The 16,509-nt window shown below is 44.4% G+C and overlaps 1 protein-coding gene across 1 annotated transcript in view; it reads left to right on the forward strand.

The window, feature by feature from the left end:
* Positions 1–13,375, forward strand: part of LOC102157949 (uncharacterized) — an 81,415-nt gene extending 68,040 nt beyond the window's left edge. Inside the window, exons 6-9 of the mRNA XM_085021953.1 lie at positions 1,516–1,576; positions 2,492–2,691; positions 11,242–11,356; positions 12,059–13,375. Of these exons, the coding sequence (XP_084878079.1) occupies positions 1,516–1,576; positions 2,492–2,691; positions 11,242–11,356; positions 12,059–12,103 (421 nt within the window). The 3' untranslated portion in view covers positions 12,104–13,375. The remainder of the gene's footprint in view (positions 1–1,515; positions 1,577–2,491; positions 2,692–11,241; positions 11,357–12,058) is intronic.
* The last annotated feature ends 3,134 nt before the right edge of the window (positions 13,376–16,509 follow it).

The raw sequence follows: 16,509 nt of genomic DNA on the forward strand, positions 1-16,509 counted from the left end.
ACTCTTCCAGCTAAAACACTTGCTAGCTTCCTTTCCCACTCTGTGCCCCTTTGGACGGCAGGCGAATTCCCTCCTCTGAGACTCCATCGATCCATCCATTGCTTCTCCCCCCACTTCCTGGCCACACATCCGTCACCCCTTCCAGGAAGCCTTCCAGGATGCAGCTCCTCCGCTCATGCGCTCCTGCCCAAGCTGGGGCTGCACCTGCCCTTCTGCCACTTATAGTCTTTGGCTGTGTGAGCTCTGCAAGTGCCTCAAAGTCATCAGTTCTTCATCTGCCTTCTAATTCTTCGGTGTCCTCCGCAGGCCCAAGTCCTTGCCCGAGAAAAGCAATTTGTCAAACAGCTGTTCCCCAGAAGGGATAAAAGGCTGTGTTTGCTTCTGCCTGGGTGTTTGCTGTATCATGTGTGCAGAAACGACAGTGCACAGGGCTTTGGGGCACCTGCCTCGTCTCAGGGTGAGGGGCTCCCACGCCCGGGGAGGCCCCCTGGCCCTCCGCCCCTGGGGTCCCCGGTCTTGCTGTGCGCCCGCCCCCGGGAGCTCACCCATGGGGCAGGGGTCGCCCTGTCCTTTGCTCCAGCTGTCCTGGCCTCACCAGGAGAAGGGGCCTGGCCTAGGACCGTCACGGGGCGCAGGTGACACCGGGCAGTTCTTTTACTGGCTCTAGAGCCTGTGTTCTCACAAATGGACCAGTGACGGCAGCCACTAGGCTGTGTTCTCACAGAGCCATTGGGAGAACCAGCTGAGCGCTTGGGGGGCTGCAGCTGCCTCTGCGGATGGAGACGTCCTTGTCACGGTCACTGTGGGGTCCCTACTTGGCCCCAAGGATGACTGCGGGCCCAGCCTCCTACAGGGAATTCCCCGTGAGACGGTGGCCGCCGGCCTCGGTCCCCCACCTCCCGGCAGCCCAGGGGGCAGGAGACCGAGGGTGGGCCCAGTGCGGTGACAAACGTTGCCCCCGTCGTTAGCATTGAGGAGGAGGTGGCAGCTGGCCAGGCGGTGCCCCCTGCACGTGTGTCCCCTTGTCCCTCTCAGGGCCCTGCGAGTGAGGGGTGCTCACCTCCTGTGTCGTGGGTCAGAAAACAGCTCACAGGCTGGTGAGCATGCTCAGGTCCTCAACAGGCTGGCGACCGAGACCTCATCCCCATCAGGACGTGTCCCTTCAGGCCCCAACTTTCCAGGTTTAGGATCAGCTTATGCCACCTTTTATTCCTGATATTCTGCAGGAGTGAAGGGAAACTCTAGCTCCGTGGGCTATAGGCATGGGTGGGTTCAACATGCTTCAAGCAAAATCCGCACAGCTGGTCCACGCAGGAAGGCATCTGTGCAGGGGCGGGAAACGCTCTCCCCCCTGTGGTTGACTGTCGCTTTTTTTTAAGATGAGTACGAGCCAAGGGCTTCCAGCGAGAAAAAATATTGCAGCATCCTAACAACAGCACTGTGTGTTCAAGGCGTGCCGAGCCTGACAGCTTGCTTCTGTGTTTGCTTTTCTCTGTTTGGTGCTACCCCGAGCAGACTGCTGGAGAGAAGCGGCCAGTTTACAGACGCGGACTCGGAGAGCAGAACCCGAGGGCTGGTCAGTGCTGTCGGGGTCTGGAAGCTGCACAGTGAGGCTCTGTCTAAGATTTGGGCCGAGGGGTGTGGGCAGGGGCAGGTCAGCAGACTGTGCGGTGGAAGTTCTGGTGCACACAGGAGGGCTGCCTGGAAGCAGTGACCACCATTTACAACTAAGGATGGAGGAGGGTCCACCGGGGGCTGAACTCTTTCCATGCGGGATCTGGATGTGACCAGAGGACAGATCCCCCCTTGTTTTAGTTTTAGAAACATAAAAATCTAATCTGGAGTCTGATTTAAAAATAAAAAGAAACTCGAGTTCCCACTGTGGCTCAGCGGTAATGAACCCGACTAGTTCCCATGAGGACACAGATTCCACCCCTGGCCTCGCACAGTGGGTTAAGGATCCGGAGTTGCTGTGACCTGTGGCACAGGTTGCAGATGCAGCTTGAGTCCCGTGTTGCTGTGGCTGTGGTGGAGGCTGGCGGCTACAGTTCTGACTTGACGCCTAGCCTGGGAACTTCCATATGCTGCAGGTGTGGCCCAAAAAAGAAAAAGAAAAAGAAAAAGAAAAAAAGAAAGTCAAAACAAAAAAAAAAAACAAAAAGAAACCAAAGCAGCGCTCACCGTTCTGTGATTTTTCGGCCGCTTCCCTCATTGGCTTGAAAAGCCCAGTGAAGCTGCCCCTGGGAGGGCAGGGGGCAGCCCGGAGGAGGTGAGCCCAGGGACTTAAGTGGTATTTCTTAGCCATAAGGTACTATCTTCTAAGATAGCAAATAATTTATAATGAAGATTTTAAACATGAATACATAAATACACATTTTAGTGATCATTGCTAGTCCGACTTAACCAAATTCTGTTTTAAAAATTGTTTCTCACACTTTGAATGTTATGACAACAAGTTTAACAGGCAAAACGTAACATTTGCTTCTGAAAGCTGGACCACGTGTTCCCCAGTGGACACAGGCAGCGTGGAGAGCAGCCCCAGGAGAGGATGGGGCGCCCCCGGCCGGCGGGTCTGGGGCCTCGGCCAGGAGTCCAGCCTCCCCTCAGCTTCCTGAGATGCGACAGCCTGGCCAGTGGGACAAAAGATTCCAATCAAAGGACAAGAGGACACCACACAGCCCTGGGCGGCATGTGAGTAACCCAGAAAAATGCCAGAAATGAGGAACATTTGAATAAAACAGACAACCCCCCCCCCCAGCTGTTTTGGGGGAGAGCGGTCGTGGGAGGGGAAAAAGGGGATTGAGAAATTCTAGGGCTGGGGTGGCTTTGACTTAGGTCCTCAATCCAAGTGTCACTTTTCCGGAGTCCGGCCGGGATCCGCGAGGGAGAGGGTGGGGACCATGCTGTGCCCCCCCATCCTTCCCATCTGGGCCTTTTCCTCGTCCCGCCCCCGTGGAGGGTCCCTGGCTTGTCCTCCACTCCCTGGCCTCTCTTGCCCCCATGTTGGAAACCCAGCCAGGGGGCTGTTTGGTGTCATGGTCACCACAGGGTCTCCTGCTTCTGGAACAGTCGGTGGTGTGCAGAGAAGATCCATCAAGTTTTGCTGAACCAACGACTAAATGGGCTCCTTTTGGTTCAGTTCTCCCTCCAAAATCTGTGCTGCCCACCTCGCCCCTTCCCACTGGGAGGCAGGATGGCGCTGTAGGAGGGCAGGACCTGCCTGGTTCCTCCTGCCCGACCCTTTCCATCTGGGGACCTCAGTGAGCCCCTGCCTTGGTGTCCCCGTTTTGTGCAGTGATGCAAGTTGCAGTAGAGATTATTTCTTCCCTACACACACACACACACACACACACACACACACACACACACACCCCTTTGTTAGTAGTGATTTGTTTTTTCCCTCTGATATATATATATATATTCTTTTTTTTTTGGTCTTGGGGCCACACCTGCGGCATATGGAGGTTCCCAGGCTAGGGGTCTCATCGGAGCTGTAGCCACCAGCCTACACCACAGCCACAGCAACATGGGATCCGAGCTGCACCTGTGACCTACACCACAGCTCAGGCAACACCGGATCCTAAAGCCCCTGAGGGAGGCGAGGGATCGAACCCGAAACCTCCCGGTTCTTCGTCGGATTCACTTCTGCTGCGCCATGACGGGAGCTCCCCTCTGCTGATTTTGGTGAAGATTGATTAATTTATCTTGCTAGAAACAGATGCTGCTTTATTTATTTAGCCAATATTCATGGTTCTCAAAATACCTTCCAAAGCAGGATTGTTGAGTATGAAGTGCTAATCCAAATTTTATATAATTTCCCCCCACATTTTGAAGACTGTTTCCAGAATTTCTCCAGTGATCGAAATTTCCAGTTCGAGGTAGTCACATGATCAAGAAAGGAGGCAGGAGTTTTCCTGTGGAGCAGCAAGTTAAGGATTCAGCCTTGTCACTGCAGCAGCTTGGGTCAGCACTGTGGCACAGGTTTGATCCCTGGCCTGGGAACTTCCACAAGCTACAGGTGTGGCCAAAAATAAATAAAATAACATATTAAAAAAGAGAGTTCTTGGAGTTCCCGTCATGGCTCAGCGGAAAGGAATCTGACTAGGAACCATGAAGTTGCGGGTTTGATCCCTGGCCTTGCTCAGTGGGTTAAGGATCTGGCGTTGCTATGGCTGTGGTGTAGGTGGCAGACGCAGCTCGGATCTGGCATTTCTGTGGCTTTGGCATAGACCAGCAGCTGTAGCTCGGATTCCACCCCTAGCCTGGGAACCTCCATATGCCGTGGGTGTGGCCCTAAAAAGACCACAAAAAAACCCCAAAAAACAAAAAACAAAACAAAAAAAGGGAGTTCTCATTGTGGTGCAGCGGAAACAAATCTAACTAGGAACCATGAGGTTTCCAGTTCAATCCCTGGCCTCACTCAGTGGGTTAAGGATCTAGCATTGCTGTGAGCTGTGGTGTAGGTCGCAGACGTGGCTTGGATCTGGTGTTGCTGTGGCTGTGGCATAGGCTGGCAGCTGTAGCTCCAATTCGACCCCTAGCCTGGGAACCTCCAAATGCCATGAGTGCAGCCCTAAAAAGCAAACAAAACAAAACAAAAAAAGGAGGCAGGGTTGTTGGTAAGGAGGGGTAGGTACACAATAAGAAATTAACGGATGAAGCAGTCTGAGAAAGCCCCTGAACTGGGGGATCTATAGGCAAACGTATGGTAAACCAAGGAGCTTAACATAAGATTCAGAAGCTTGAGGGTATAAACCCCTTAAATATGCTGTATGTGATTACATGCATATGATTTTCTTGGAGACAGGATACATAGTGTTTTAATTAAGTAATTTGTTTTTATGGCAGTTTCCAGGCCAGGGATTGAATCTGAGCCACAGATCCTTTAACCCACTGCTCTGGCTGGAGATTGAATCTGTGCCTCTGCAGGGACCTGAGCCACTGCAGTTGGATTCTTAACCCACTTCACCACAGCGGGAATTCTGTGTGTGTGTGTGTGTGTGTGTGTGTTTTAGAGCCACACGTAGAGGATATGGAAGTTCCCAGGCTGGGGGTCAAATTGGAGCTTCAGCTGCCAGCCTGTTCCCCAGCCACAGCAATGCGGAATCCAAGCCGCATCTTCGACTATAGCACAGCTCAAGCCAACACCAGATAATTAACCCACTGAGCGGGGCCAGGGATGGAACTCTAATCCTCATGGGTATCAGTCGGGCTAGGTACCCCTGAGCCACAACAGGAACTCCCTGTGTGTGTTTTAAATTAAGTTTTTAAGGAGGTCTGCGATGCACAAAATTTAATGTCATAGTTAATGCCATAAAGAAAAATGAAGTGGATAAAATCTTACGCTTGTAGAAAAAATACATTGGTATATTAACTAATGTTAATATCAGTCTAGCAGCATTTTAAGAGTTTATGTTCACGGAGTTCCCGTCTTGGCACAGCAGAAACGAATCTGACTAGGAACTGGAGGTCAGGGTTCAATCCCTGGCCTCGCTCAGTGGGTTAAGGATCCGGTGTTGCCATGAGCTGTGGTGTAGGTTGCATTCACGGCCCAGGTCTGGGGTTGCTGTGGCTTTGGCCTAGGCTGGTGGCAACAGCTCCGATGAGACCCCTAGCCTGGGAACCTCTATGTGCCGCGGGTGCAGCCCTAAAAAGACAAAAGACAACAAAAAAAAATAAGAAGACTTTATGTTCAGAAAAAAAGTGTTTCAAATACAATTTCTTTTCCAGTTTTTTTGAGAAATAGTGGACCTCCATGACTGTACAGATTTAAGGTCTATGGTGTGATGGTTTGGTTTACATATACTGTAAAATGATTACCACAGCAGGCACAATCAACATCCATCATCTCATATAGATACAATAAAAAGAAAAGAAAAAAAAAACCTCCTATAAAGAGAACTCTCAGCACCTACTCTCTCAACAATTTTCTTTCCTGTGTACCATATAGCAGTGTTAGCTCTGGTCAGCATACTGTACATTCCATACCTAATATTTATCTTATAACTCGAAGTTCGTACCTTTTTTTTTTTTTAACTTTTTTAGGACCGCACCTATGACATATGCAATTTCCCGGGCTAGGGGATCAAATCAGAACTACAGTTGCCAGCTTACGCCACAGCCACAGCCATGCCAGACCTGAGCTGTGTCTGTGACCTATGCCGCAGCTTGCAGCAATGCCCAATCCTTAACCCACTGAGCAAGGGCAGGGATCAAACCAGCATCCTCACAGATACTAGTTGGTTTCTTAATCTGCTGAGTCACAATGAGAACTCCTGGAAGTTTGTATATTTTGACCATCTTCTTCCAATTCTTTCTCCCCTACAGCTCTGCCTCTGATTCCATATCATACGGTATCTGCCTTTCTCTGTCCTATATCACTTAGTGAAATGCCTTCAATATCCATCAATGCTGTTGAAATGGTAGGATTTCCTTGTTTTCCCCCCATTTTAAATTTTATTGAAGTAGAGTTGATTGACAAGTTGTCATCATTTCTGCTGAAACAGTGATTCAGTTGCATACATACACACATCCGTTCTTTTTCAGATTCTTTTCCCATATAGCTGATCGCAGAGTACTGAGTGGGTGGAGTTCCCTGTGCTGTACAGCAGGTCCCCATTGGCCTGTCATTCAGTACTCAGTGCGCATGTGCCAGTCTCAAATCCCCGTTCACCCCTCCCCCCACCCCACCTGTCTCCTTTGGTAACCATAGGTTTGTTTGCCAAGTCTGTGAGCCTGTTTCTGTTCTGCAATAAGTTCATCTGTATCTTTTTTTTAGATTCCAGGTATAAGTGATATCATACGATGTTTGTTTTTCTTTTTTTTCTTTTCTTTTTTTTTTTTTTTGGTCTTTTTGCCATTTCTAGGGCCACTCCCAGGGCCACTCCTGTGGCGTATGGAGGTTCCCAGGCTAGGGGTCGAATCAGGGCTGTCGCCACTGGCCTACACCAGGGCCACAGCAACACGGGATCCAAGCCACATCTGCAACCTATACCATAGCTCATGGCAATGCTGGAACCTTAACCCACTGAGCAAGGCCAGGGATCGAACTCAAAACCTCATGGTTTCTAGCTGGATTTGTTAACCACTGAGCCACAACGGGAACTCCTTTTTTTTTTTTTTGTCTTTTTGGATGTTTGTTTTTCACTGTCTAAATTCACTTTGTATCTCTAGATCCCATCCATATTGCTGCAAATGGCATTACTTTATTCCTTTTTATGGCTTAGTAATATTCCATTGTGTGTGTGTGTGTGTGTGTGTGTGTGTGTGTGTGTGTGTGTGTGTGTGTACATATATACACCACATCTTTATACAGCATATATGTGGGTCTTGTTTTTGTATCCATTCAGCCAATCTATGTCTTTTGGTTGAAGCATTTAGTCCATTTACATTTAGGATAATTATTGATATGTATGTTCTTATTCCCCTTCTGTTAATTGTTTTGAATTTGTTTTTGTCAATTTTCTCTGGCCCTTTATCTCTTGGCCTTTTTTCTTCCCTTTTGTTCTCTTCTCTTGTGGTTTGATGACTATCTTTAGTGTTGTGTTTGAATTTTGGTTTGTGGTAACCATGATGTTTTGGATTGCGGTAACCATGAGGTTTTGATATAGAAGTCTGTGTATACACATGAGATTGCTTTAAGTTGCTGGTCTCTTAATTGCAAACGCATCTCCAGGATTCTGCATTTTGTACCCTCCTCTTCTCACAATTGCTGCTTTCGGTGGCATATTTTTGTGTGGATGATTTCCTACCTTTACTAATGTTTGCCTTTACTGATCAGCCTCCTCATTTGTAATTTTCTTTTTTTTTTTTTTTGTCTTTTGTCTTTTGTTGTTGTTGTTGCTATTTCTTGGGCCGCTCCCGCGGCATATGGAGGTTCCCAGGCTAGGGGTTGAATCGGAGCTGCAGCCACCGGCCTACGCCAGAGCCACAGCAACGCGGGATCCAAGCCGCGTCTGCAACCTACACCACAGCTCACGGCAACGCTGGATCGTTAACCCACTGAGCAAGGGCAGGGACTGAACCCGAAACCTCATGGTTCCTAGTCAGATTCGTTAACCACTGCGCCACGACGGGAACTCCCTCATTTGTAATTTTCTTCTTTCTAGTTGTGGGCTTTTCTTTCTGCCTAGAGAAGTTCCTTTAGTATTTGTTGTAAAGCTGGTTTGGTGGTGCTGAATTCTCTTAACCTTTGCTTGTCTGTAAACGTTTTGACTTCTCCTTCAAATCTGAATGAGAGTCTTGCTGGGTAGACTATTCTTGGTTGCAAGTTTTTTCCTTTCAGCACTTTTAGTATATTGTGCCACTCCCTCTGACCTGCAGAGTTCCTGCTGAAAAATCAGCTGACAACCTTATCGGGGTTCCCTTGTATGTTATTTGTTGGTTTTCCTTAGCTGCTTTCAATATTTGTTCTTTGACTTTAATATATGTCTGAGTGTGTTCCTCCTTGGGTTTATTCTATATGGTATTCATTGTGCTTCCTGGATTTGAGTGAGTGATTCCTTTCCCATGTTAGGGAAGTTTTCTGCTATTATTTCTTCAAATATTTTCTCTGGCCCTTTATCTCTCTCTTCTCCTTCTGGCACCCCTATAACGTGAATGTTGGTGTGTTTAAAGTTGTCCCAAAGTTCTTTTAGACTGTCCTCAATTCTTTTCATTCTTTTTTCTTTATTCCGTTCCACATCAGTGATTTCCACCAGTCTGTCTTCCACCTTGCTTTTTTGTTCTTCTGCCTCCTGTATCATGCCATTTTTTCCTTCTAGTAATTTTTTTATTTCAGCTATTGTGTTGATCATCTCTGCTTGTTAATCTTTAAATCTTCTATTGCTTTGTTAAATGTTTCTTCTAATTCATCGATCTGTGCCTCTATTTTTTTTTTCCCCAAATCTTGGATCATCCTTACTAGCATTACTCTAAGGTATTTTTCAGACAGGTTTTCCAACTCCACTTCACTTAGCTGTTCTTCTGGGGTTTTGTCTTGTTCCTTCATCTGACTCATGTTTCTCTGACTTTTCATTTTGTAGAGCTTTTTGTGTGGTCTCCTTTCCACAGTCTAGAGGGTCATAGCCTCTCTTTCTTCTGGTGTCTGCCTCTTTGTGGGTGAAGTTGATTGATACAGGGGCTTGCTATAGGCTTCCTGATGGGAGGGACTGGTGCCTGCCCACTGGTAGGTGGAGCTGATTCTTATCCCTCTGGTGGGTGGGACATTGTCTCTGGGTGTGATTAGGGGCATCCCATTTGCTGATGTGTGGAGCTGTGCTCCCACCCTGTTTGTCATCTGGCCTTCTCAGCCCTGATGGATGGGGCCAAATTTTTCCAAAACGGCAGCCTCAGGGGAGGTCACACTGATGATTATTCCTGGGACCTCCACCTCCAATGTCCTGCCCCCATAAGGATTTCCTTGTTTTTGAATGGCTGAATAATATCTATCTATCTATCTACCACAATTTCTTTATCTATCCATCCATCACTAGACACTTACTATAAATAATGCTGCTATGAACATAGGAGTACAGTATCTTTTTGAGTTAGTTCATTTTTTTGACAAACATGCAGAAGTAGAATTGCTAGATCATATAGTAATTCTATTTTTAATATTTTGAGACCATCCATATTGTTTTCCACAGTGGCAGCACCAACTTACATTCCCACCCACAGTGCCCAGGACTTCCCTTTTCTCCACACCTTCTCCAGCACTTGTTATCACTTGTCTTTTTGATAATGGGCATTCTAACAGGTGTGTGGTTTTAATTTGCATTTTCCTAATGACCACTGATGTTGAGCACCTTTTCATGTATCTATTGGTCATTCATATATCTTCTTTGGGAAAATGTCCATTCAGGTCCTTTGCCCATTTTAAATTGGATTATTTTTATTTTTTGCTATTGAGTTGTATGAGTTCTTAATGTATTTTGGATACTGACCCCTATCAGAGACATTGTTTGCAAACACTTTTCCCATTCTGTAGGTTCTCTTTTGACTTTCTTGATGGTTTCTTTTGCTGTGCAGAAGCTTTTTGGTTTGACATAGTCCCACTTGTTTATTTTTTATTTTTTTGCTTGTGTTTTAGATGTCATACCCATAAAATCATTGCCAAGATATATGTCAAGATATTTTCTATGTATTTTTCTAGGAGTTTCATGGTTTAAGATTTTACATTTAAGTCTTTAATCCATTTCAGGTTTATTCTTTTGAGTAGTGTAAGAAAGGTATCAAGGTTTGTTCCTTAAAAGTGAATATCCAATTTTCCTGGCACCATTTATTGAAGAGACTGTTTTTATCCATTGAGTTTTCTTTTCTTTTCTTTTCTCTTCCTTCCTTCCTTCTTCCTTCCTTCCTTCCTTCCTTTCTTTCCTTCCTTTTTAGGGCCACACCCATGGCATATGGAAGTTTCCAGGATAGGGGTTGAATCTGAGCTACAGCTACTGGCCTATACCAGATCCCCAACCTACCAAGCAAGGCAAGGGATCAAACCCACATCTTCATGGATACTAGTTGAATTTGTTTCCACTGCACCATGAAAGGAACTCCCCATTGAGTATTCTTGGCTCCATTATCAAATATTAGTTGACTGTGTATGCTTGGCTTTATTTCTGGACATTGGTTCTGTTCTACTGGTCTATTTGTCTTTTTTTTTTTTTCCCCACACCCATGGCATATGGAAGTTTGCTGGCCAGGGCCTGAACTGGTGATATAGCAGTGACCCAAGACACTGCAGTGACCATGCTGGGTTCTTAACATGCTGTGCCACAGGAGAACTCCTGTTTGTCTGTTTTTAATGCCAGTACTACACTGTTCTCATCAGCATAGCTTTATAGTATAGCTTGAAGCCAGTAAGTGGTATGCCTCCTGTTTTGTTCTTCTTTCTCAGGATTTCTTTGGCTATTCAGGGTCTTATGTGGTTCTGTATAAATTTTAGGAGTGTTTTTAGATTCCTGCAAAACAAATGCCATTGGACTCTTGAGGGATTGTGTTGGGTCTATAGACATATTAACATTTTAACAATATTAATTCTTTCAGTCCATGAACATGGGATACTTACCATTTATTTGTGTCTTCTTTGTTTTCTTTCACCAAAGTCTTGGAGCTTTCAGAGTAGATATCTTTCACATTCTTGGTTAAATTTATTCCTAGATAATTCATTGTTTTTGATGTTATTGTGCATGAGATTGATTTCTTTCTCAGAAGATTCCTTGTTAGAAAATACACTCTTTAAGAGAAGGCTCTGCTTCTTTCCTTTAGGATTAACTTACCAGAACACACGAGGGGTGAACCTGCCTCTCCAGGGATGACCACAGCCCCAGGGACCACAGCACCCCTGACCCTGGAACAAGCCATTCAGATGCACCGTGTTGTGGTTGGCACCTGTCTTTTCTCTGCCCAGAGAGTTAGAAGATGTAGTTCCAAGGAGATTAAAGATTAAGTTAGAGGAGTTCCCATTGTGGCTCAACGGATTAAGAACCCAACTAATATCCATGAGGGTGTGGGTTCTATCCCTGGCCTCGCTCAATGAGTTAAAGATCAGTATTGCTGCAAGCTGCAGCATAGGTTGCAGACATGGCTCAGATCTTGCATTCCTGTGGCCGTGATGTAGGCTGGCAGTTGTGGCTCTGATTCGAACCCTATCCTGGGAACTTCCATATCCTGCTGGTGCAGCCCTAAAAAGAACAAGTCAGAGTGGGAGTAAAAGCAGCAGATGCCAGAGCATGAAAGATTGTGGTCAGAGCAGAGCAGGGACCTGAGCTCAAGGTTTGAGTCAGAACAGCTTTGGGCAATGCCTGAAGGCAAAAGAGGGAGCTCCTGTCCTTGGTGAAGTGGGGGTGAAGGTCACTGAGACTTCAGGGCTGCTGAATTAGATGGGTCAACAGCCTGAAGAGATGGAAATTCCCAAGATAATGTCAGGAGGAGGGTGAGGGGGCATGAACTGTTTCCCAGTTCTTTGGTGAATGAGAGCAAAGGACCAAGAACTTGTTATAACAGAGGTGGTGGGTGGCACACCTCTGTGGCACTTTGCCTTCAGAGTTGACATATACAGTTTTTTTCTCTTTTTTCATTCTAGGAGGCTAAGACAGCAAGTCGATATTGGACTAACTACGTGGATTAAGAATGAGACTACAGTATCCTATTTAGATGAAAAGAATGAAGAAATGTTGAAACTCCCAAAGAAATAATTAAATGGCAGATTTCTGCTTCTTTAATTCAAAATTATGAAAACAATGATGACCCAGCAAGTATATAATAATATATTTATTAGAAATGTGAGATTTTCATGCAGAAACCCAGAACCATGAATGAGAACCAGTAGAAATAAGAGTCAGCAGAATTATGTTCACAAAAAATCAAGATAATGGAAGTTAGCAGATGTAGAAATACAATAATAAGATTAATATGGTCAAATAAACTTTACAAAGAAATTTTAAATTACTAATAAAGAGTATACTATGAAAATGGATGAAACGTTTGAAAGAACTGCAATTTTTAGAGTGGAAAACATAGTAAGTAAAAGTATTTAACAAGTGGGTTAAAGAGTAGATTAGGCATACGTGAAGATAGAATTAGTGAACTATGTAGATCAAGGGGAATTATCCAGAATCTAGCACAGAGAAACAGAGTGATGGAATACATAACAAAGAAATAAAGAGCTATAGAGGGTAGAGTAAGAAAGTGCAACATTCATTTAAACACAGTTCCAGGAAGAGTAATCAAGAGAACGAAGAAGAAGCAGTATTAGAAGAGAAAATTCTAAAATGCCAGAACTGATGAAAGACACCAATCCTCAGATTTAGGGATCTCAAAAAACCACAAGAGCAATAGAATAAAAAAACAAAACAAAACAAAAACAAAAAAACTAAACACCAAATGTAAGGTGAAGTCCTTTAAAGAAGCCAGAGAGAAAAGACAAGTCACCTACAAAAGAAAAGCAATTTGAAACCCAGATGACATTTCTATAGAAACAGTCAGCAAATCCTAGGAAAGCTATTTTAGTAAAAAGAAATACAAAATGCAAATAGTCCTACAATTATTAAATGAATTGAATCCATAATTTAAAAACCTTCCCACAAAGAAAATAAGAAAAACTCTAGGCCCATATGGTTTCACTGGTGAATTTCAAACAAATAGTTAGGGAAAAAGTAATGTCATCTTTTCTAAGTAAATTCTTCCAGAAATGGAAAAAGAGGGCATATCTCCTGTTTCTTTTTGTAATGCCTGCATAATCTAAAAGGAAAAAACAGGCTGATCTCACTCAGGAATGTAGTTGCAAAATTTTAAAACAAAATATTAACAAACTGAACTCTAATATTTTGTTCATTTTAGTAATTTCTGCTCATAATGAAAATATAGCAAATTCCAAATAAAAAGGAAAAATTTAAATCTGGCAATGTGTTTTTAAAAATATTTGTAAGTAAACAATGTACTGGGATTCCCTTCGTGTCTCAGCAGTTAACGAACCTGACTAGCATCCACTTGTATGCGTGTTTGATCCCTGGCCTCTCTCATTGGGTTAAGTATGCAGCGTCGCAGTGAGCTGTGATGTAGGTCACAGATGAGGCTCGGATTTGGCTTTGCTGTGGCTGTGGTGTAGGCCAGCGGCTGTAGCTCTGATTCGACCCCTGGCCTGGGAACCTCCATATGCCACGGGGGTGGCCTTAAAAAAAAAAAAAAAAATATATATATATATATATATATATATATATATATATATACACACAGACACACACTTAATGTTGAAATACTGAAATCTTTCCTTTTAAACAATAGAAAAAGCTGCCTATTTTTTCCTATTTCTATTGAAGCTTGGACTGGAAGTTTGAGAAGTATAATAATAAGCTATAAAAAGAAATAAAATCCGTAAAGCTTGTAAAAGATAGAAAACTGTCTTTTTTTTTAAATAGAAAAGTCCCAACACAGAAAAAGCAAGTGAATAATTATAAATTTCTGGAAAATGCTTACTTTTAAGCCCCTAATTTCAAAGGGGGGGAAGGGACTTGTGATGGGGAAGGGTGCTTCAAGGGGCCTGGGAATATGTTCCTTCCGGAGCTGAGTGGGGATTACTAAGTGTTTGTTTTATAATGAGATGTTACATGAGATTTTATTTATTTATTTATTTATTTTTGCTTTTCGGGGCCACACTTGTGGCATATGAAAGTTCCCAGGGCAGGGGTTGAATCGGAGCTACAGCGGCTGGCCTACACCACAGCCACAGCAACACGGGAGCTGAGCCAAACCTGCAACCTACACCACAGCTCTCGGCAACACAGATCTTTAACCCACTGAGCAAGGCCAGGGGTCGAACCTGTGTCCTCATAGATACTAGTTCGTTACCCCTGAGTCACAGTGGGAACGCCACATGAATATTATTAAAATGTGTAATTGTATAAAATAATTTGTGAAAGATTCCATTTATAATAGCAATAATAATTAATTATCTAAGTTTCAATTGGGGGAAACTGTGTGAGCCCTTTATGAAAAAAATTATAAAATTACTGAGACATTTTAAAAGACCTAAATAAAAGGAGTCTCATCATCACGGAGAGAAATCCTGTATATTTCAAAGACGTCAGTTCTCTCCTATCTGATTTTTGGATTTAATGCAATTTCAATAATTTTTCATGGATAATTCTTACGTTTGCAGAGAAAAGCAACCAGCTGGAACAGACAAGACGCACGAGAAACAGAAAAAGTGAGGGTGGGGCTTGCCCTACGTGATATCAGGCCCTGGTTTAAAGCCGCAGAACAATTGAAATCGTGCTTTATTAGCGGAAGGTAGATAAAAACATCCATTAATGACTTAGAATAGGGAGCCCTTAGTCAGAGGGCCACAGACGCGTTGCAGAATGGAAACTATGGCAGATTCGCTGTGAATCCTTGGTGAAACGATGGATGATTCAATAAATGGCGCTTGGACAATTGGTTTTCCGCAGTGAAAGTGGGTTCCTATCTCATCTTATGCACAGAAGTCAATTCTGCATGGTTTTAAGTCCTAAATGTAAAACGACAGAACTATACAAACCTAAAAAAATGTAAGAGTCTATCTCGGGAGTTGGAATGGCTCACCTAAACAAAACACGAGAACTATAACGGGAAAAGCAAAAGTGTGATAACTTTGACCATGTTAAAATCGAGAATTTCTGTTGGAAAAGGACTCCTCAAGGACAGAAAAGGTGAGTCGTTAAGGGGAAGAAAGTTTTACTTTTTATAAAATTGAAAAATGATTAGTATCAGCACTGGAAACTACTGTAATTGAGTTTTTAAAAAAGCTTCAAGGGGCAAATACCTTATGATATCACTTATATGTGGAATCTAAAATACGATACAAATGAACTTATTTGCAACACAGAAAGACTTACAGATAAAGAAAACAAACTTTTGGGGAGTTCCCGTCGTGGCGCAGTGGTTAACGAATCCGACTAGGAACCATGAAGTTGCGGGTTCGGTCCCTGCCCTTGCTCAGTGGGTTAACGATCCGGCGTTGCCGTGAGTTGCAGTGTAGGTTGCAGACGCGGTTCGGATCCCGCGTTGCTGTGGCTCTGGCGTAGGCCGGTGGCTGCAGCTCCGATTGGACCCCTAGCCTGGGAACCTCCATATGCTGCGGGAGTGGCCCAAGAAATAGCAACAACAACAACAACAACAACAAAAGACTAAAAAAAAAAAAAAAGACAAAAAAAAAAAGAAAGCAAACTTTTGGTTCCCCAAGGGAGAAAGAGGGTGGGGAGAGAAGTATTAGGACTTTGGCATTAGCAGATATAAACCGCTATATATAACATAAATAAACCAGATCCTACTCTATAGCACAGGGAACTATATGGAATACATCCTGTAAAAAACCATAATGGAAAAAGAATACATATATATGAATGTATACGTCTGAATCACTTTGCTTTACACCAGAAACGAACACAACATTGTAAATCAACTACATTCAATTAAAAGAAAAAAAAGGAGGAGTTCCCTGGTGGTTCAGTGAGTTGAGGATCTGGCACGGTCACTGCTGTGGCTCTGGTTACTGTTGTTGCGAGGGTTCAGTCCCTCCTCCAGGAACTTCTGTGTGCCGCAGGTGCAGCCAAAAACAGAAAAAGGAGAGAAGAAAAGAAAAAAGATTCGGTAGGATCCTCAAAATCCTTAGTAATCCAGGCAATGCTATTTGAAACCATGACATTTTATAACCTTCAGATTGGAAAAATTATAAAATCTGACAATATCAAGTGTTGGCCAGGATTTGAAGAGAGAAGAACCTTACAGGTGGCACATGAAACGGGTGCAACCTCTTTTGCAAATTCAGCGGATTCTGTCAAGTCCTGAAGGTGGACATCCCCCAGCTCTCTCCCAGGCGCCCAGCTCACCTATGGGAACCCTCACCCGGGGCATCGAGAGATACAGCAACGTGCCCAGCAGCTCGGGGTGGGAGGGCATGGGGGGAGAAGGAGCGGCAGCGGCCCGCAGCCCAGCTTCGCCAAGGCTCTCGGCTTGAGGCAGCTGTAGGCACCCAGCATGGGCCGCCCCGCCGCCACG

The sequence above is a fragment of the Sus scrofa genome, chromosome 1 (genome assembly GCF_054392235.1).
Source record: "Sus scrofa isolate SSC_HxYL_T2T_F1_AM1 chromosome 1, Sscrofa_HxYL_maternal_Yorkshire_Landrace_v2.0, whole genome shotgun sequence".
In the NCBI taxonomy this organism is placed as follows: domain Eukaryota; kingdom Metazoa; phylum Chordata; class Mammalia; order Artiodactyla; family Suidae; genus Sus; species Sus scrofa.